Below are 22176 nucleotides of genomic sequence, written 5' to 3'. Positions count from 1 at the left end.
AAACAAACTGTTCAAAATGCAGTGGTTTATGAAGCAATATTGTTGTATCTGTCAGGTTTTGTCATTAGATTAACAGCGAGAAAAAACATGATTTAATTTTAATCTAATTTTTATGATAACATTTGGCCATAATGAACAACAGGCTTATTTCAGAGGGTAGCTGAAGTTGTGTATGTTGTATGATGCAAGTCCATATATTGACAGTTTGGGATCGTGATGAATTCAGATATTTGGTTATTAGACCCCGTGACAGAAAGAATTATATTAACAGTTTGTCATATCGTTGGGCTTCTCTCGATTTTTTTTTTATCTTCCCCTTTATCGAATTTTTTTTTCATATGAGGCTACGATTTCAATAATGACAATCTTAATTTTTAAATTATAAAATGATAGGAGATATAACATTTTGATTTGAGCACAGCTTACATTTATCTAGGAAACGTTGCAAATACAGCAGTGAAGTCTAAAAGATCTTATCATTACCTTGATGTAGAATGGGTGAGATTTTATAGTTTAATTTTATTCTTCATTGAAGGTGTTTACTATTGTGTTTAAAAATTCTTCAAAAAAGAAAATGTCTATGTTGATCTGCTGAAACAAATTTTGGACGTTTTTTTTGTGCGTGTTTCTGTTTCAGTGTAGTTTCTTTCTGTATAGTAGTACTCATTTGATTATTGAACGTTAAGAAATAAATATGATTCCATTCGATTGTGGTACATTCTGTTAACTGTTCTTGATTACAGGCTCTAGTGATGAGTAAAACACTAAAGTATGGCAGTTTCGTAGGCTATGAAATGTGCTAAGGAAAACTTATTTTTACCACTATGATTATCAAGATATTTACACAGATATCAAAAAGTGTTATTAAACTGCTAATAGGAAGAGGAAAGCATTTAAGAATAACGTGACGTGTTGACCCAAAGCATCAAAGGTCTCAATTATTGCAGATCATATCAATTGCCAGTTACTGTTACGATTCGAAAATGGCGATACTGGGTAATGATCACTACAAACAAAAAAACTCTAGATCAGTTCTTAAGTCGTTTTGGCTCTCGTTGTTCTTGAGATATTTTGGAATTTGCTTTTGAATTGGTAATCACAAAAGACCCGCCATTACGGTCATTAACAAACTTTGGGCGCCAGAGTCCCGTTGCACTGATGGTGGGATCGAGTTTGTTGGAAGAGAAATTGGGGTATTTGTACAGACCTTGGAAAGTGAAGTCTGGATTGAAGTTTTAGAGCCATTTAACAGATGGTTTTTTTAATCGACCCATGGATGTACTGTAATATAGAATGAATAATTTAGTTTTATAGATTATATTGGCAATTGACTTCAGAACAAAAATTATTGTCCAAAAAAGAGCATCAAGTGTGAATGATGCGAGGCATTTATATTTGCCGTTAATGTACTATTCATATTTGCTGTCGGTTTCAATGCATAGTTCTGGAATGTCAACATACATCATAACAGCTTAGAAAATGATACATATGTATATATATGAAAAAAAAAAGCAGTTACAGTGAGTGAAGCATTCTTTCCGCTCTTTCAGGCATGGACAAGAGAGTTGAGATCATAGCTGGGAATGGCGATTGTGGTTTGAGTATCGATCACAAAAAAGTATAGTAGTAGCGTATTTGTGGAGGTTGGGGGGGGCGGCGGGGGTATACAGGGTTTCAGCAAGCAGTTTTTAGCATATGGTGGAAGACAAATCTCTAGCAACGGAACTGTGAAAAAAGATGGCTTGAAAAATAGCTGCCGGCCGTTGAGGTAATATAGCGCGCATGAAGAAGCAGTACTGGTGTACATATTGCATGGAGGGACGTTTATGGTTTAGACCAGAATACACTGGCGTTCAGTATTGAGATTGTCGTTACTAGGAAAAAGTTTTAAGAATTACATTTTGGTACAATGGTCCGTCACTTGGTGACGGCAACAGTCAGCTCAGAGAAAGTGGAGAACAGAAAGAGCAAGAGAGATGCGGAGGTCACAGAGACAAACGAAGAGAGGAAAAAATAAAAGGGGAAGGTCGGATATCAATCAGTTTACGTGCGCCAATTCCGGTAAAACAGAGGTCAGTACATTATCATCAGCTGGTTGCAAACAAAAAAGGTAAAAAAAAAAAAAAAAAAAAAGGTAGAATTGTAATGCCACCGCCTGTCGCCGAGAATGTGGTACCAGAAACATCATCACCGCTGTGGGAGGTGGGGGGGCTCTCCACGTACTGGGGAAACCCGCTTGGGAATGGTTTCTATGCATATTATGTTTTAGAAGTTTTATAAATAGAACAGTACTAATATTATATATATATATCATGACCTATGCAAACCAAAGTGGTGTCATTCAGCTCCAGTGCTTCTGTGAACATTAGAACAGCATTGCTATCATAAGCAAAAATGCAAATTATATATATATATATACGAATATATATAAAGGTAAGATAGGAAGAAAGCAGAGTAGGCACTATTTTATATATATATATATAACCAGTCAATTTCCCCTTCCCTGGTGGTCGCCCTGTTAGGTTTGAGAGGGGGGAGATGTAGGGGGGAGGGGGAGAAGAAGGAAGGCTACCCATGAGAAGTGAGACTTAAAAGTATTCCACGCTGCTGTATGAGAGGCGACGTGGTCCCATGCGCAAGCACTTACATGTATAAAAAGGGGAGGAGGGGGGTCTTGCTATACAAGTCCTGGATTTTCCATAAATATGTATAAAGGGCATATAAGTTCCGCATATACGTACATATGATATACATGGATATATACAATATGTATGTATAATGCATGGTTATAAATGTGTATATGATGCGCTCGCATACCTCGACATACGCATGCGGGCGTATGCATATACACAAGTATGTTTGTATAAATGAGCATCATGATTAGTCCAAACCAAATGGGATGAGAATACAAAGGAAATCCTCTAAATATATCATATTGCAAAAGCAAAAAAGCCAGTAGGCTGAACAGGGCAGGCCTTCTTTCCACATGCAACAGAGAACAAAAAAAAAGAAGAAGTAGAAGGGTACAGAATGTCTTGTATATGGAGTAATGGGTCTCCTGCACATAAAGTAGCGTTCTTTCTTCCTTATAAAACCAACGGGTAGCTTTATAAACAAGACTTTGAAATCAGGCAAACACAAAGCTAATAATCTTTTCACTTGAAACATGGTAAAATGGCTGTGTATATGATTTTCCAACACTCTGTTAGTAGGTTTAAAGGTATCCCAGATTGCTTATCGTTACGGCGAAAAGACACAATTGTTATGGATTTAAGAATCATAGCTTTCTATTTAGTTATATAAACAGATGCATGCAGATCGTTATTCATTTTCCTAGTCAGACATCAGACCTGAAGATTTATCTGAACATCCTTTAGAAATACAGAAGTCTAATTAAAAAAAACCTGCAATAATGATATCTTCAGAATTAGTACACCTTATGGTTTACAGAGATGAGTGTCAGTACACCTTCGCTGCATTACATAGTTAAAAGTGTTGTTTTTAGAATTCAGACAAGAAAAAAAAAACCATTGAATTATTCTGGAAATATTCTTGCTTAAGAGAATTAGCGCACCACCGTCCCCCCTAGATATCTTAATTTTATAGCGGTATCATCCTACTCGGTAATATAATAATAGGACTAAGATATTACCTATAGAAAGATAGAATTTTTGTCTTATTGAAAAAAAAATCATTGCTTATTTCAGACATTCGTAAATTTTTCTCTTACTGGTAATGTGAGTAGAATGAGCTCATGCTTGTAGTATATGTGAAAAAATTAGATGTGTACATTATGTTTACATCTGAAAGAAGACAGGGGAAAATGTTAGTGTCGTGTGTTAATACATATTTTGCATGTGTATACTGTGTGTTAATACATATTTTAAATGTGTATACTGTGTTAATACATATTTTACATGTGTATACTGTGTTAATACATATTTTACATGTGTATACTTTGTGTTAATACATATTTTACATGTGTATACTTTGTGTTAATACATATTTTACATGTGTATACTTTCTGTTAATACATATTTTACATGTGTATACTGTACGCTTGTGCATAGACATGGATCTAGATATGGATACAGTTGAATATGTTTCTGTGTTTACTCACTTTTGTGTATTTGTGCATGAGTAAGTATTCTTGCGTCCACGTATCTGATCCATACGTATATAAAGCATCTAGATGGCAGTGCGTGGCAATGAATGACAAACGGATTGAAGTTGTAGGTGGCTTTTTGCGCAGACCAAACAGCATGTTTGCCATTTCCGTAGCAGTCACTCCCATGTTCGAGAGAATTCAAAAGTACAGAACTGCAGTCAGACGCTGGCATTCCCCACATGCTTAACATACTTCAGAGACTTTGCAATCTTAACTATTCCCAACATCACAATTAACACTTCAGTATCAGTATCAACGCAAGTGTGAATATTTAAAGCCTATTTTCTAATCGCTGGGACGTCAGTTTCGCAAAGCCAGTGACGGACGGATTTGGGTGTCCTTGAATCGAGTTTTCAGCTTAACGGTCGTTGTCATACAATTTGCAGTACAAAAGTAAGTTATAATTGCAGTGGAAAAAACGGAATTAAATCATTTATTTTTACATATGCGCTAGAAGCCTTAAATAACAGTAATGGTACATTCTGCCACTGGTATTGTTGTTTTTTTTGTATCATTTCAAAATGAGAATAGTAAAAACTGAAAATATAGCATTGTTAGTTGCCTACACAATTTATAGTATACAAAAAATGGGAGAGAGAGAGAGAGAGAGAGAGAGAGAGAGAGAGAGAGAGAGAGAGAGAGAGAGAGAGAGAGAGAGAGAGAGAGAGAGAGTCAACAAAATTATAAACTGTCTACTTGGGAGATCTGCTATCGGTCCTTGACTTAGAGATTTTTCACCCAAGACTTATTTGTGATGTTCCTTTAGTGTATATAGGTTATTAATGTTGGTGTGGGACGTAATGAGAAAAGAAAAAAAGGCTTGAACTTGAATGGCGGAGTTTCTTAGCCAATAACAGAAGCTATGTATGGTAAATTTGTATTTCGTTCCCTGTTGATTAAGTAGTGCATATTCCGTTCGTCTGAACGACACTGCTTATCATCTGCTTGTCATGCATGTGAACGTACGTACATTGAATTGTATACACAAACTATATGTAATATATATATATATATATATATATATATATATATATATATATATATATATATATATATATATATATATATATATATATATATATATATATATGTATATATATGCTGGAAATGCGAAAATACCTGTAAATTTTTGTTTTCGTGTAATCTGATGTCTATGACTTGTATGAATTGTGTGTGTATATATATACATATATATATATATATATATATGTATATGTATATGTATATTGGATATACGGTACGCAAGTGAGTATATTTGTTTTATGTATTAAGAACCTCAGTGATTGTGGGGAAAAAGGAAGAATTCTGCAAATAACTGAAGATATTAGTCGTTTCACAGATTTGTTGCTGACATTTCTAGTTGCTTCGTTTAGCAGAAAGTTGTACTCGGATAGGTCTCGTACCCAAATATATCGGTTTAAACATTTTTTTTTTCTCAAAACAGACTGACACGAAGCTCGCTTTGCAGTGCTGAAGATGGTAAAGGAATAATAATGAGAGGAAATGATTTTTTTTTTTTAACATTTTCACGAATACGGCATTGGTGTAAAAACAAGAAAATTAACATCTTCGAGCGATGCTTTACCCTCGAGTTACAAAATCCCGGTTTCAGTCGATTTGATGTACTGTAATAGAGTAGGAGGACAGGCAGGAAGACTTTTAGAATTAAAAAGAAATGAAGGAACATTTCTGGCAGGAGAGATATTGAAATTCATGCCTAGCAGCATGAGTTGAGAGAGAGAGAGAGAGAGAGAGAGAGAGAGAGAGAGAGAGAGAGAATAATTTTCAGTTGAAGTAGACTCGGAAGGTAAAATGTAGCGAAAAATGAAAAAGGAAAATGAGATGTAATGGAGATATTATGGGAAGTTTATGTCCAGTTGAATCTGTGTGTGACAAACACAAAAGTAATGACGCTGACGATGCCTCAACTTTCGTATATAACCCACCGGGACATGAGTTCCTTCCATCGTGCTGATGACGGTAGCCTTTTTTGGGGGGTGGAAATGAATGCAGATATAGAAAATTATACGGTACCGTAATAAGTATGCTTTGTGGAAGTGATATCAAGTTGTTGATATGATTGGGGCGTAAAACAGGAATTCTGAAAGAGGAGTTTAATTTCATTATTATGAACTCTATAACTAAAGGAAAAAAAAAATTGATTAAAGCAAATTACATCAGAACGAAAACTTCAGATTACATCCATTTTGGTGTTTCGTCTCCATTAAGAGCAAGTGTTATAGTAAACAAGTTTTGACAGTCAAAAAAAAATACTCAAAGGTACTGTCCAGTGTGTTTTGAACATGACCACAATTATGATAAGTTTCCGTTCACAGATGGCTGGGTGTTTAGTACTTGTCGTTTGGAAAGGGGGGAAAAAAAGAGGAATTTATGCTTGTCACGGGGAGATTAAAGGTTAGGTCTTTGGGGGAGAATTCGTGAAGAGATGTCTTTATGTAATGCTTGTGGAGAGTGACTCGTGAAAGGTTGCTGGGAAAATGAGCCTTTCCGTTTCACTTGTCTCTTTGCATTCCATTTGCAACGTTAGAGATCTGGTTTAATGACAACGTTCCCCGTGTTCAGGAAACAGTGGAGACAGAACACTTCAACACGTTTATGATCAGGGAATTAATCACATCCAACACATGAAGAGGGGAGGACATAAGTGACAACACAAGGGGGGATGAGTATGCAGTACCCGTTGGAATCAAGTAGTTTTGTTGGATTTTGACGGGAAGGGCCGAGATTGGCTAGCATCAGTGTCTTTTCTGGACCTATTCAGACAACAAGTGCGAAAGTTAACGCCTCGCCAGTGGGATTTGGGAAAGACTTTGTATTCACTCGTGAAGTAAAAATAGTTTTTATATAAACACACGTGCGCCTGCGCACTCAAGACACACATCCATGTGTAGACTTACGTTTGTAATTGTGTAGATACAGACGCTTGCACCTGTACTCTTGTGTCTGGACGCACATGTACATATGCATGAACATGTGCGTATGCTAAATATACATACAAGTCGGCCCGAATGTTAAAGGTAGACTTTGTGCCGTTTTTTAATGTCATTGTGTATTGAATAAGTCACACGAGTGAAAGACTGACTTTTTCTTCGGATCTGTTTCGAGAAGTTTTTACTTAGAAAGGTGAAAGATGTTGGTTAAGTATTAAATGTTAAATGATATCGAATTACGACTTATCTTATCCTGACAGATGATTAAAAAAAATGTGCTTTCCTAGTTACACGCCCTTGATTTAGTTATTTAACTCTTTTTCACTGCACAAATTAGGACCTTATTTAAATTTTTATTTTAGGTTAGAGATATGATTGATTCAATATCCGAAAAGATTTAAAACGGTTTCTACATCAGGGATTTAGAATAAACACGAGACACAGCAGAACGTTTGTCGTGGAGAGTTTCGAAAACTTAAGTGAAATTTAATGTCAAATCCGGTTTTTCTCATATTTAATAAGTCACAGTTCATTTGAATTTATTAAATGTACTCAGGATTCCTTGTGTATGATTTAAATGGCCTGAAATTCATGTTGTATATTCTTTATTGGTGATTGCTCTTATTAGTTTACGTTTGATGTATTTAGATATGCCGTTATATTAGATTGATATATGAATCGAATTAATCGCAATAGATTTTCTTTGGTGATTTAAGAAATATATATGTCTCTGATTCACACGCGTCTTGAAATGTTTAATGCCGCCATGACGCGTTGTATGATAGAAATGTTCCGATTATTATATCTTGTGTTATCCGGGAGGCATTTTCCCGAGATGTAACCGAGTACCAGGAAATTTCCCTGAAAAAAAAATAGCGGGACGCCATATCTTAAAAAACTAACCATAGAATTTTCTTGAAAATAATATCATTATATTTCCCTCACCCAAATTACTTACTGGTTAATTAATTAGACAAGAAAACTGTTGCTGGTGTAATACCAATATACAGTACATCTCAGGAATTGCATCCGGAGGTATATTGTCGATTCATTATAGTAATAATTACCATTACAAACTGGATCTGATAGGAATTAGCTACGAATGTGGTTATGTCTGCTTCTACGCAATTGTGTTTTTCTAACTAATGTTGAACAAAATCAGACTTTGATTAGAAGATCTATTGATCTGTCTAACTATGACCTTGTATATACAAAATCAGTTATATAGATATCTATATCTGTATATATATCTATCTAACTATGTATATGTATATATATATATATATATATGTGACTATATATATATATATATATATATATATATATATATATATATATATATATATATATATATATATATATATATATATATATATATATATATATATATAAATAAAATATAAGATTTCATATATACCGGTCACAATTACTTTAGATATTGTTAAGTACGAAGTTAACGTTATTTTTTTACTGAAGTTTCTTGAAGCAAGGTATATAACGGCTGGAAAGTCGAAGTTAATGTTTACAAAAAATAATTTTTAACATTTCATAGTCAAAGCTTTTACAGTCTTTAATGTTAATGTTAAAATTGCAGGTATGATGTATACTGAATCGTTATTTCCTTTTACAAATCAGAATTTAAAATGACGTAATTAAATGTTAGACATTACCCATCAAAATTAGAGATAATATACACATTGTCATAGAAATATGACTTATCTTAGATGCATCATGTAAATTACAGAATGGGGTTTTCTATGCTTGCTTTCTCTGCTTGCTTTCTTCTTAATATAAGTGGCATACTCACTTTTTTGTATATCCTAATTAGCGAAAGAAAAATCTATATTAGTTTTTAATAATGGTAAGTCAGGAGTGCAAATTGTAGCTAAATCATTAGGCACTAAATTTTAGAAATATATACAAGTGTCTAAATGAAAAACTAGTTTTAACATCACACTTGAAATAAAGGAAACTACAACACAATATGGAAGAAATTAAATAATCTGCAACAGCAGTCAACATAAAATTCCATAAAACTTCGAAATAGAATTTTGAGACAATTTAGGAATCAACGTCAGGTTCATGATATATAAATAACAGAAGTTTCCAGGCATTTCCAAAATAACAAAAATAAGTAAAGGAATATGAATAGAATTTTGTGAATTGTGACCGGTACATAGCCAATTTTATTTTACCCGTGCTCTGTCTATATGCACGTGTTGTGACTTTTTTTTTTGTTAGTTCATTACTAATTCTTAGTTCATAATCATAACTCTTGTGAAAACACTACCAATTTTTTTGTTCACCGTACGCCCATCTACCCCTGACAAAGAGTGTTGCCAGATTTTTGGTTAACATTTTCGGTTCTCAGCAAGCGTTTTTGGACGATGCTTCCGCGTTCCTGCCCTTTTTTTTTTTTTTTTTTTAAACTTAGGTTGGGACCATAACAGTAGAGTAACTATCAGGTAAACTATTATGTTAAGTAGAAATGGGGATTTACCAGAATTATTAAATGTAGAAGCTTGTCTTTTACTCCGAAATGTATGTATACGTAATATTATACATATACATGTATAGTATATATATGTATATATATATATATATATATATATATATATATATATATATATATATATATATATATATATATATATATATATATATATATATATATATATATATATATTCATGTGTATGTATATATGTGCATATATCTATACATATATATATATATATATATATATATATATATATATATATATATATATATATATATATATATATATATTCATATACACACACTTAAAACTGTATCTATATTTTCGACTAGAAGTATAAAGTATATATATATATATATATAATTCACGTGTGCGACATTGGTAGCATGTGATCCAGGTATTTTTAATTGCTTAAATACAACTGAATATTTATCTTAGATGTAAATTTAACGAAAACGCAGGGAGCCATTCCTGTTTTCACTGCGCACTTTCTTACATATTTCCGTTTTACACTTTTAGAAACAGACAAATTTGAATTAGTGATAGAGTGAAGATTATAATTACGAATTTATAATCGAGAAACACCAGTTATTTCATCAGAGTTGTTTACATTACCACATTTCCTTTATAGTTCTGAGAAGCATTAGAATGGTTTTCGTAATTATGCGTAGGAAGTGTTTTGAGTAGGTTTTATATAAACAGTTTGTTAAAAATATGTCTATCTGTCTATCTATCTATTATATGTAAAGTAGTATATGTATACATATGCACGATTTATATATATATACTGTATATATATATATATATATATATATATAACATATATATATATATATATATATATATATATATATAACATATAATATATATATATATATATATATATATATATATATATATATATATATATATATATATATATATATATATATTATATATACATAACATATAATATATATATATATATATATATATATATATATATATATATATATATATATATATATATATATATATGAAATTCATACATACGTACATATGCACATACACGACTACATAGAATGCAGATGTTTTACATGAATAAGATGTTTCCTACAAACATTTTTATTTATTCAGAGAAGATATTTTAAAAGTATCGTAAAGGAAGTTACCAAGTCCTAATTACTTACAGCACTTAAAAACATATACACAGCCATTATTTTATGTTGTTTTAAATCTTATATTTTGCTTCCAATCTTTCAAGGAATTGAAGTGAATAATTAGCACACTGAGAGTAGTGAGGGGCATCAGTGATGGCATTAGTTAAGAGGAGTGCAAGTGACAATGATAATAATTAATGCTACGAAACATGGACGATCTTAAAAAATCGTGGATACTGTCGTTAACAATAAAAAAAAAGAGAGAGAGAGAGAGAGACACAATCTGTGTGAAATTTCATAGTTCAAAAGCAATTTCGAATTTTTGTTGAGCTGGCAGGGCGACGTTTAAGGAAAGGGGACAGGAGAAGATGCAGTGAGTCCAAGCAGTCCATGAGAGAGAAAGAGAAAAATTTCACAGGTCGATTCGTTTTTCCTCGGTCAAGTTTACCAACTGCTCTTTCACGGGGAGGGGAACAAAGCAGAACTTTTGACTGGTTGTTATTAGGGGTCAATAGACACACGGGTTTTACACCTGTTCACCTTTTAGGTCGGGCGTGAAAGCCCAGTGGTTTTAATTATCACGCTCCGATTATTAAGTGAACCAAACAACAACAAAAAATCTGTAAAAAAAAAAAACTGATCACCTGTTAGGGTAAAGGAACAAAAGTACATTTTTTAGAAATAAATTTGATTTATGTGGTTGATGTTATTGATTGTTTTCTTATGGTAATTTACTCTCGCGGGTACAATTAGGTTAGTCAAGTGCTTTATCTTATTGTTAATAATAACTGTTCCTTTGCAAGAGAGTTGAGCTGATATCGACATCTTAATCATTCGTCCAATGAGAGCCATTGCTTCAGTCTTGTTGATTCCTTCGGGATTTGGAGTAATTAACATTCAGCTTTGAACGAGTTCTGGGGTGGAAAAATTCGTTGACGCCATTCAAATATAAGTACTATTAAAATTGACTAGACAAGTCCATACAGAAAACATAATTCTTTTTTATTATTATTCAAGGCAAGACTTTTTAAATTGATATGTAATTTTAAACTATTGCGAACAAAATTAGTTCAGTTTAACTTAGGCGTGTATATACTCGTTCTAATTTTCAGATATACTAAAAAAAAAAAAAAAAATGGCAATACTTTCCGGATCCGTAATATTCAAACCTTTCCACTGGCATACTGAAGCACTGTTGAACTCAGATGAAAAATGTATATGCTAAGTTTTTCATGAATAGTTAGCTATATGCGTCTATACGTGAAGTCTATTGGTCAATTGTCTTAGAGGAATGCAAATTTAGTGGCCATGCTAATAGCAACAGGGCGTTTACTTGATAAATGCTTTTCAAACTAAATTTATCGCAGGTTACAAGCAGTTGCATGATTAGGCCGAATGATCTGATTGATTACCCTATTATGTTGTCGCATTTGCACAGGATTTTGTAGAGTAATGGACTTAAAGCCTAGTGAACAGAAAGTTTAAATGCCGATACAAGCATTGGATAATGTGGTTAAAAACTTCTTTTTTTTTATCAGCTCAGTTATGGCCAGTGTTCTACTGTAATTGTCTGCACTGGGACGAAAGTTGTATTTGCATTGCCTTGAGTTTATTGAAAAATGATGATTTCCCAGTCAGGAACATTAAAAACAAGGGATAAAGTCAATGACCGTGGTTTAAATGAATCTAACATTTTGCGAGATTTTTTTTTGAAAGTTTAAAAGAGCTGAAAAATTTTTGTGACTTTATCAACTCCCTTATGAGAATTTAAAGGAACAAAAGTAAGCCTCTTTTGCCTAATTATGAAGTATTTAGTTTAACCTACGTTTAAGGGGCTAAAATTTCACACACATTAAGAAAATGATATTTTATGAATAGGATTACCACAGAAACCAAAGTCACTTGGCGTAAATCCCATATTGGAATTGCGGGAAGAATGCCATTGATGCAATTGGTGGGTCAGCCTCGTCTCGATTTTGGCTTTGCTGTTGCAGGTTAATTATCTCCCGAAAATGCACGGGAAAGTAAAGCATTGTCTTGACAATACGCTTATGTGAAGGAAATGAGAAGTTAATAAAAGCAAAACAGAAATTGATTAACACACTGCAGCTAAGTCTTTTTTTAAACACACCGGCAAATTTGACCGAGGTTAAACGCTTAAAAATAAATAGATGTCCTCAACAAAGTTTCAGTTTTTTCCTTCTTTCGATATGGGATTAAGGGGGCGGGGGCGGGGGAGAATGGTGAACTGGGAATTGCAGTAGTCGCATAATCAACACAGACGTCCGAGGGAGGGAAGAACGAAATATTCAGGTACTGGAATGTTTTCGGGAGGGGGCGGGGAGGGGGTTTGTGTGTGGGGACGGGGGCGGGGGCGCAAAGACTTCATAGGAGTATACTCTGGGTTGGAAGACTGAGGGAAAATCAGGGCGAGTTGGGTCAGGTCTTTGGACGAGGAACGGGATGGCGGGAGTGGGTGGCTTGTGGTAGTACACAGGTCGGGGGGTTTTGGGAAAGGAATGGGGGGAGGGGAGGGCGGGGGATGGGTCTGGTGGGTGTGTCAGCTGACCTAGAAGCGGAACGGCGTCCGAGGTTTGGGGTAGTGTCTCGTTTACCAATTGAGAGAAGACACAGAGAGCGAGCAGGACAGTCACGCCTGTGGGAGGGGCGTGGGTGGGCCACGTCCCGAACACGTACCGTTATATGGAGAAGAGGGGGACACATAAGATTATCTTTTTATTATATTAAAGAGATGTTATCTATGGTATATATAAATATGTGTAAAGAGGTTATCATTATTATCAGAGCGAAACATTGTGAATTGATGGTGCGATTAGGAAACATGGACTACTTGACCTAGAGCAAATTTTAGATAAAGGTAGAAGTCACAGATTAGATAGATTGGGTAGACGATGAATCAGCACTTGGATATTTAGGTCAGAAGATATTCAGAGGGAGAGAGAGAGAGAGAGAAAAAAAGAGAGAGAGAGAGAGAGAGAGAGAGAGAGAGGAAGACAGATTGATACAGAGAGGGAGAGAGAGAGAGAGAGGAGAAGAATGAAATCAGAATTGACGAGATTTAACTAAACTTGGCGTAATTTATTGCTTTCTTTTAAAAGTATGGCGAGCTTTTATGGAACACATAAAGTATTTCAAATTACAAAAGATTTTAAACATCTGGATCACAATAGCATTTCTGTTTTGCACTCTTAAGAGAAATTTGAATAAGAAAAGACCATTATGAAAAAAAAAAAAGAGCTTATATAAAATGTGTCCTAGAGACCTATCCTCTAATGTCTGAAAGGAGAGGCGGCTTATGTTTATATATATATATAGGAAGACTTAAATTATGCAGATTCTGTTAAAAGTTCAGGTCATAAAAAAAAAAAAAAGAATTATATCTCTCGTTGCTAGCAACCCGGCCACAACTGGACTGTCTCAACCCGGCCACAACTGGACTGTCTCAAAATCTAACCTAGCAGCGGCACTGCATCGGAAGTCACTGGCAATATTTCTGATATGGTTAAAGAGAAGACAGAAAGGGACAGAAGAACGGTCATACCTGTAGGAGCAACGACACAAGAAATCAAAAAATAATAATCAATAATTAAAAAAGGTACATAATAGCCTGAGGGAGTTGATGGCTGGGTTGGTTGGGCGAGGGGCGAGGGGTTAGGGAACGAATGGGGCGGGAAGTATTTTTGGACTGGGGGAGTTTTTGGAGGGTTGACTTTTTTTTTTTTTTTTTTTTGGTTTTTCTTGTCATTGGCAACACTAGAAACATCGAAAAGGTTGACGGGTGTGTAAGGTCATTGCTTTTAGTTGGGCGTGACACTTCGGAAAGTTTTCTTATTTTGGGGTTGTCGGTATAAAATTAGACATGTTATTGCTTATTACATTTGCTGTTGCATGATGTGATGTTCGAGCTTAATGAGTGTATTTTATTTTGTTTATGTCTGTTTGCACACACATACACAAACACGCACATATGTACATACAGTATATACTATATATATATATATATATATATATATATATATATATATATATATATATATATATATATATATATATATATATATATATATATATATATATATATATATATATATATATATATATATATATATATATATATATATATATATATATATATATATATATATTATGTGTGTATGTGTACGTATGTATGTATACAATGTTTCGAAATATGTGGCTATCACAATATGAGAATGGTATATGGTACGTGTTGTGAGGATTCGTCTTGGATTACGCTTTTTCGTTTTTCAGTCGAATTTTTTTACCTGGAGCTGGACCTTGTTATTACAATTAATCTGTTGAGCTGTATGTTTTAGACTGTGGAATCAAGTCTGCACTTCGTGCGTGTTGTTTTTCATAGTCACTATTCTGAGTCGTTATGAAGTCAATACTGTTTTGTTTTATCTTGCATTTCCGTAGGCATGGAATGTTAGCCACCTTTTGTGATATTGCAAAAGAATGTTATATATTACTACAGATGTAAGGAGGTCCTTTGCGGTCATTCTTGCTTCAGGTGCAACCGAAAGATCCTCTTGGAAACGATATAATGTTAACTGCTTGGGATATATTGTTTTTTCACTGTCGGCTGAAAACTGCTTCCAGTATCACGGGCTTCCATCTCAGAGTTCACATCGATGAGCATTGCTGTATACAAGTAAGCTGTTTTGCAGAATGTTTTAAGGGGTATTACTACACCTTGTAGTAAATAAACAGGATCATCAGTCCTTCATAATCACCCATTTTTTCATAAGTCCTCTGTCCTTTCATAATCAGTCGTAACTCAACTTGACTTTTCACCAGTTCTTCACAGTCACTCATTTTTTCATAAGTCCTCTGTCCTACCACAATCAGTCGTAACTCAACTTGACTTTTCAAAGATTTTTATAAAACTTCTCAGAGACTCACGAACTTTATAAATCTTTTCAACCATGTCTTTAGCACTTATAACTTCCCAGAGGCTCACGAAGAGTCTCAGGAACACTTTACAAATCATATTTTCTTCGCTGCATGTCCGTCCAGCTTTCACAAAGTTTTCCATAACGTTGGCGATGCTTCCACACCTCTTGGAGGAAACCATAATGAGTTAACAACCATTTAAAGTCCTCTGGCAGTGATACACATTTTCCAGATCACTTTTGAGTGGCGTCGCAGGTAGTATAAGCGTTGTCGTAGATTCTGATACCTTCTTGTCTTGTGATGATCGCCACAGACTTGAATCCAGTTATCCTTTTGTATTCATTCACACTGTTAGATTATTTCTGGAAGGTTTCTGAAAAGTGATGACTACATTTTTATTTCTGTAAATATTAGTAGCTGTCAGTGAAAAATCAGAAGGGTCTGGCACATACATGAATTTAATTCCTTTCGAGGGGTCTTCAAATTCTTACATGTAATATTCATATCAGGGTGTCCATATAGTTTTGTGGGTATTCCTGGAATTTCAGCACTGTCTAAATGGTTTTCTGATGCTTTCCATAGTTACTATCACTTTATCAAGTCTTGCATCCTCGTGACCTCGTGTGAATCTTGAAGTTTTCGTAAATGATGTAACTTTTGTAAACCTTGCAAAAACTGTTAAACTGTTGTTTTTTCTTGATCAAAATTGCAGAAACTTTTTGACAGTTTTGAAATGTTTTCACTATATTATGTTTTTTTTTTTTTTTCATTATGAAAATTGCTGAAACCTTTTGACAGTTTTGAAATGTATTCACTATATTTTGTTTTTTTCAAGATGAAAATTGCAGAAACCTTTTGACAGTTTTGAAATGTTTTCACTACATTTTATCCAGCTGTCGTGTTTTCAGAAACCTCTAGGAATGAATCAGTTCTTCTGGGACATGTACAGTAGAGCACGTGGAATCTCATGATAATAAACATTCTTTTCATAGCCTACTGGTATATTCAGTGCCTGTTGTGACCATCAAATGGCTTATCATTTAGTACACAAGAACAGGGAGACTCCCTAAAGTATTAGTTCACATAATGATCAATGGAAATAGAATTTAATAACAGTCTCTTTTTCAGTAGGCTTTGCAAATTATATAATCACTTGAAGTTGAATTGTTGCTGATATATATAAAACTAGCAATTAAGTGTATAGCCTATATGTTTTGCTGTTATAGGGTGTGTATGCAATAACGGATTGTTCACAAAAAATATCCATAGATTTTTACCGTTTTTCTGTATTGCTGTTTCCAAAATGATGTTTTACCTTTCCTGTCAACATGGGATTAAACTTTGGCCTTATACAGTTCTAATGGGGTGTTCATATTATTTATATACATGTCCAACAAATTATAACTGTTTGTAGAGATTTTAGGTATTTTATGAAAATAAAAACATGTAGTGAGTAGGAGAGTAGAGAGAGAGAGAGAGAGAGAGAGAGAGAGAGAGAGAGAGAGAGAGAGAGAGAGAGAGAGAGAGAGAGAATTTTTTAGAGAGAATTTTTTGTTTTATATATATATTGTAATATATTTATTTTATATATATATATATATATATATATATATATATATATATATATATGTTTGTGTATGTATGTATACATGTATGTATTATGCATGCATGTATGTATTTATGTATACGTACATTTTACAAATATGCAGACAGATAATAATTATGTCAGTTGACTGTTTGCGAACAGAGGGGTTGCAACCGGATGTGACACTTAGTTAACAACGCTACACACTCACGAAGACAAGCTTATACACACCACTGAATGAACACTTGCAGACCCGTGAACCTTTAGTAGCTAATACAAGGACAAATAGCAACAGGAAATCACTGAATTCGCTCTAGATTGTACGAGAATTCAACTGAATGCTCTGAAACATCAATTAGCTGCTTACTAGGTGAAAGTAACAAGATTCTGCGAAAAGAAAACACGATACTTTATGCAACGTAAACGAAGGAGAAACGAACTAAGTGAAAATAAAAAAGAAAAGAAAAGAAAAACACATGAAATCAACTTATATAATTACGTGTACACAGTCAAAGGAGGGAGGGAACAACGGCATATTCATCAGAAATAAACAAACAAAAAAAGTTTTTTTTACACTTAAATCTAAAGCAGATCATTTCTTTATCATGTCATATTTATAATTATTCTTTCTTTCTTTCTTGGAAAAAAAAAAGATATTGAGCCGTATTCACTATAATTTCTCCCTTTTACATCAGATCGAGTTTACGCGGCGGGTCATAAGTTACAGGTTTGGAGGTTGGAGGTCTGTCTTCTGACAAAAAAAGAGAATAAATCACTATTAAGCAGCTTCATTTTCCTCAACACCAATTAGCATGCTGAGTGACACACAGATTAAGCCATACGACATCAGATTATTTTTTTTTTTTTTTTTTTGCAAATGAAAAAAAAATTTTTTGCAATTTTTTTTTGTGGTTGTTGTTGTTGATGTTGTTGATGTAAGACATCCATCATCCATTCTATTTAATAACACTGGAAAAAACAGCGAGGTGGGACATCAATAGTTATGGACACCTGAAATTACACAAATTAGATATTCGATTCTTCCTTTTTCCGCCTTGGGTTCATCAGGGGTCCGCCTGTTTCGTTGCTTTCTGTGGCTCTGGATTTTTTTTTTTTTTTCCTTCATCCCCTTTCGGATTGCCGTCAGTTCCCGAACAGCTGTTGGTGTGGCTGTTTGTCACTGTACGTATGTGTTGTGGTTGTGTGTGGGTGTTTACGTTAATTGCATTGTACACATTTTACGACAAAATTTTTTTGTTGGTTTTTTTTTGTATTTCTGTGTGCGCCTATGTCATTGTGTAGCAATTTTGTGGCTGTTTTGGCAAGATCAAAATGTGTTTGCAGCTATATGTATATATACATATATACATATGTATGTACATACATACATACATATATATATAATTATATATATATATATATATATATATATATATATATATATATATATATAAATATATTGATATGTATATATATATATATATATATATATATATATATATATATATATATATATATATATATATATATATATATATATATATATATATATATATATATATATATACATACACACACAAGCTATGTGTGTCTGTTGTTGGTATGCTATGTATATGTATATGCATGCGTACGCCCGGGCAAACGGTCTTATATGCAATCGATATCACAACAGAAAAACAATGTCTGAGAACATACAGAGCGGAAAAATTCGGCATCCTCCGTCCCAACTGAATAACCTGACGACTTCCTCGCAACTGGCTGGCGGTGGAATTTGATGAACCCAAGGCGAGAGAGAAGTTATTCATAAAATGGTGTAGTAGTATAGGTCGCATTGTGGTCAATGTTCTACCACCAGTGTCTACCTAGCACAGGCATGGCGTCCGATACTTGGGGCAGCGTCTCAGTGACCAGATTGTGGAAAACTGTCAGGGAGAGGAGAATGGTAACCCCTGCAAGAGACAAGGATGGCAAACACGTCAGTGATGGAAAATAAAAAAAAAAATAAATAAGGTTATTCGGGCTTTAAAAAAAAAAAAAAGAAAAAACAACCGCGAAAGCTGCCCGCCTTTTCTGTGAGACACTTTCGGGGTGTTTTTGTTACTTTTCTCGTTCTATCTTTATTTAGTCTATTTTATATTGTTTGGTGGTGGTGGTGTTTTTTTTTTTTTTTTTTTTTTTTTTTTTTTTTGGATGTTGATTATCAGCAGGGGTTAAGGGCGGGATGGGAAAATAGGCTGTAGATTGTATTCTCTCCGCTCTTCAGCGGAAAGAATGGTTATAGCTTTTATTCTATTTTAATTTCCTTTCTCAAATCCCAGGCGTGCAGTCTCATTTAACCGTTCTTTCTAAATGCTTCCGGGTTAATTGGGACTGCAGCTTACAAGTTTTATGGCTGTCAGGCAGGCATTGCAGGCCGTTCTCTCTAAACAAAACCAGTAGCCAATCTTCTGTGACCTGTATCGGGACATGATTCCTGAAAAATTTTTAAGTCTCTTGGTGACGAGCGAGCGACAGCGCGAGAGAGCCTGGCAGTTGCCCGCCCAACAGCCATAGGGGCCAATGAACGTGTTTAAGGTTTTGTATGTACATTATTAATGTGGTGGTTATAGGATGACGATGGAAAGAGATGGCAGAAAGGGGTGCGATGGCCGTGACCGTGACGATGAATGGTGACGTTGATGATGTGGAAGGAACGGAACGCACGCTACATATAGAGAGAGAGAGAGAGAGAGAGAGAGAGATAGAAAAAAAAAAGAAAATTAAAAAAAGTTAATAGGCTGCGTGATGGATAACGCAGCAGTATTGAGTTTTTAAAGTTATGTGAATGGGTGTTGCTTTTCATTTTATCTCTCATTTAAGAGGCGTCAGCTAATGAGACTAGTAACAAAATAACAGTAAAATGGGAACGTGTAATGCGAATATAGTATGTATATATTATAGACTTTGTAATCAATGAGAACAGTAATCATATTAACAGAAATGACAATGACAATATTAAGACGCGTCACTTGCAGGTCAGTTATGTTATTTATCATGATCTTCATTGGTTTTTCTTTCTTTTAGTCTTCTGGGAGCTATTCATGAAGAAAGGACAGATGACGCACAACCGAATTAGAATAACTGTGTAAATAAAAGGTATATAACAAATTATATATAAATCTATTGACTGAGATCGATCGTCCCCCTCTGGTTTCCAAGTATGGAATGACTATGGTACTCTTTGAAGACACTGTTGCCACGTTTGCAAAACTCAGAGGTTTTAGTAGTAAAATGGTAGTAGTAGTAGTAGTAGTAGTAGTAATAGCAGTGGTAGTAGTAATTACAGTAGTCAGTGGTAGTAGTAATAGTAGTAGTAGTAGTATTAAGAGCAGAAGATTTGTGCCCGCCAATGGTTACCATGGCAACAGGAAAAAAGGGGGCGGGATTTTTTTTTTTTTTTGGGTTATTCATGCAATATAAGTTGTTATGGGGGGCCCGGGAGAGGGGGCAACATAGAATATAAAGTGAAACTTTGAATCGATCCGAAGCATTCGATGGGTTTAACAGTTTCGTCTATATATATATATATATATATATATATATATATATATATATATATATATATATATATGTATATATATGTATATATATGTATTTATGTATATACGAGGTTATGTTGTGTTTATATATATATTTATATAATTATATATATATTACTGTGGGTAGCTATACACGTCTTTGATTTATACAAATACGCACACACGTTTTATATATGTATACATATACACATGACACATATATACACATATGTGTATACACATGTAAAACCAAGATCAGACACCCACAATTCATATATAATTACATGTATACATATATATGTGCACAAACACACTCCTTTATACACATACATAAATAGATATATATGTATGTATATATATATATATATATATATATATATATATATATATATATATATATATATATATATATATATATATATATATATATATATATGATATTGATATGCTGCTGGTGACCCGGGTGGAATGGGCTTTACCTAGAAGTGGTACGGCATCGCTTGTTGTAGGCATGGTATCATTCACCATGTTTGAGAATACAGTCAAGGATAGCAAGATGGTAACCCCTGAAATAATAATCAGATGCAGAGAGTGGAGTAAGAGAGTAAAATCAACTTGTATGTTGGTTTAAAAAATATACTAAGAAAGGATCAAGTGGTGCACAACACGATTTTCTTTTTCTTTTTTTTTTTTTTTTTTTTTACTCTTCCTTTTGTTTCTTTAAATCGCATCAAGAGATTGTAGTACTACTTGATGATGGTGAAATGGCATGAATCACTTTTCTCTCTTTGGCGTCTTTGATTTTTCCTTTTTTTTTTTTTTTTTTTTTTTTTTTTCGTCGCTGGTGCCTACCTATTAAGGGAACAGATTCACTGGTTGTCGGCATAGACCCAGTTACCATGTCAAGGAAGACAGTGAGGGAAAGCAGTACAGTCACACCTACGAGACAGTAAAAAAAGAAAAGAAATATGATGGGTTAACATCGAGAGCTTACACATTCAAAGTAAGCAGGGTCCATTTTCTGTGGGCAGCAAAGCGCATTACAGAAAACGGGAATAATACTGCTTTCTGGCAGGAACGACTCTGTAAGCATTGGGCTCTACCGGGGGCGTGGACGGAGAGGGTTTTAGGAATGTCATGTCTGCTGTTTATCCTTATTTTACGGGAATTAGGATCTTTAGGGACAGTGTGTATATATATATGTATATTTATATATATATGTTTATATATATAAATATATATATTTATGTATATATATGCATATGTATTATATGCATATATATATATTTTATATGCATATATATATATTTTTACGCGCATATGCACGTTTAAGTTCACAGGTT

The 22176-nt window shown here is 33.9% G+C and overlaps 1 protein-coding gene and 1 long non-coding RNA gene across 27 annotated transcripts in view; one reads left to right on the top strand and one right to left on the bottom strand.

Moving 5' to 3' along the window:
• Positions 1 to 22176, bottom strand: part of LOC136845133 (neuronal acetylcholine receptor subunit alpha-7-like) — a 514118-nt gene that overhangs the window by 76745 nt on the left and 415197 nt on the right. For 10 of the 26 annotated variants that reach the window (XM_067115030.1, XM_067115042.1, XM_067115028.1 and 7 more), the window contains one exon: positions 19139 to 19225. The exons of 7 other annotated variants lie outside the window; for them this stretch is intronic. In XM_067115030.1, coding sequence (XP_066971131.1) covers positions 19139 to 19225 — 87 coding nt within the window. Of the gene's footprint in view, positions 1 to 13325; positions 13413 to 19138; positions 19226 to 21312; positions 21400 to 21685; positions 21773 to 22176 lie in introns of all 26 variants that reach the window. 9 more of the 26 variants (XM_067115041.1, XM_067115034.1, XM_067115050.1 and 6 more) reach the window with 3 other exon arrangements.
• LOC136845137 (uncharacterized) overlaps positions 1 to 22176 on the top strand; it is a 582337-nt gene that overhangs the window by 260301 nt on the left and 299860 nt on the right. The window lies entirely within an intron of this gene.

This window comes from Macrobrachium rosenbergii, chromosome 13 (assembly GCF_040412425.1).
Source record: "Macrobrachium rosenbergii isolate ZJJX-2024 chromosome 13, ASM4041242v1, whole genome shotgun sequence".
Classification (NCBI taxonomy): Eukaryota; Metazoa; Arthropoda; class Malacostraca; order Decapoda; family Palaemonidae; genus Macrobrachium; species Macrobrachium rosenbergii.
Note: the sequence above shows the minus strand (reverse complement) of the source record. Positions and strands in the feature narration are given on the sequence as shown.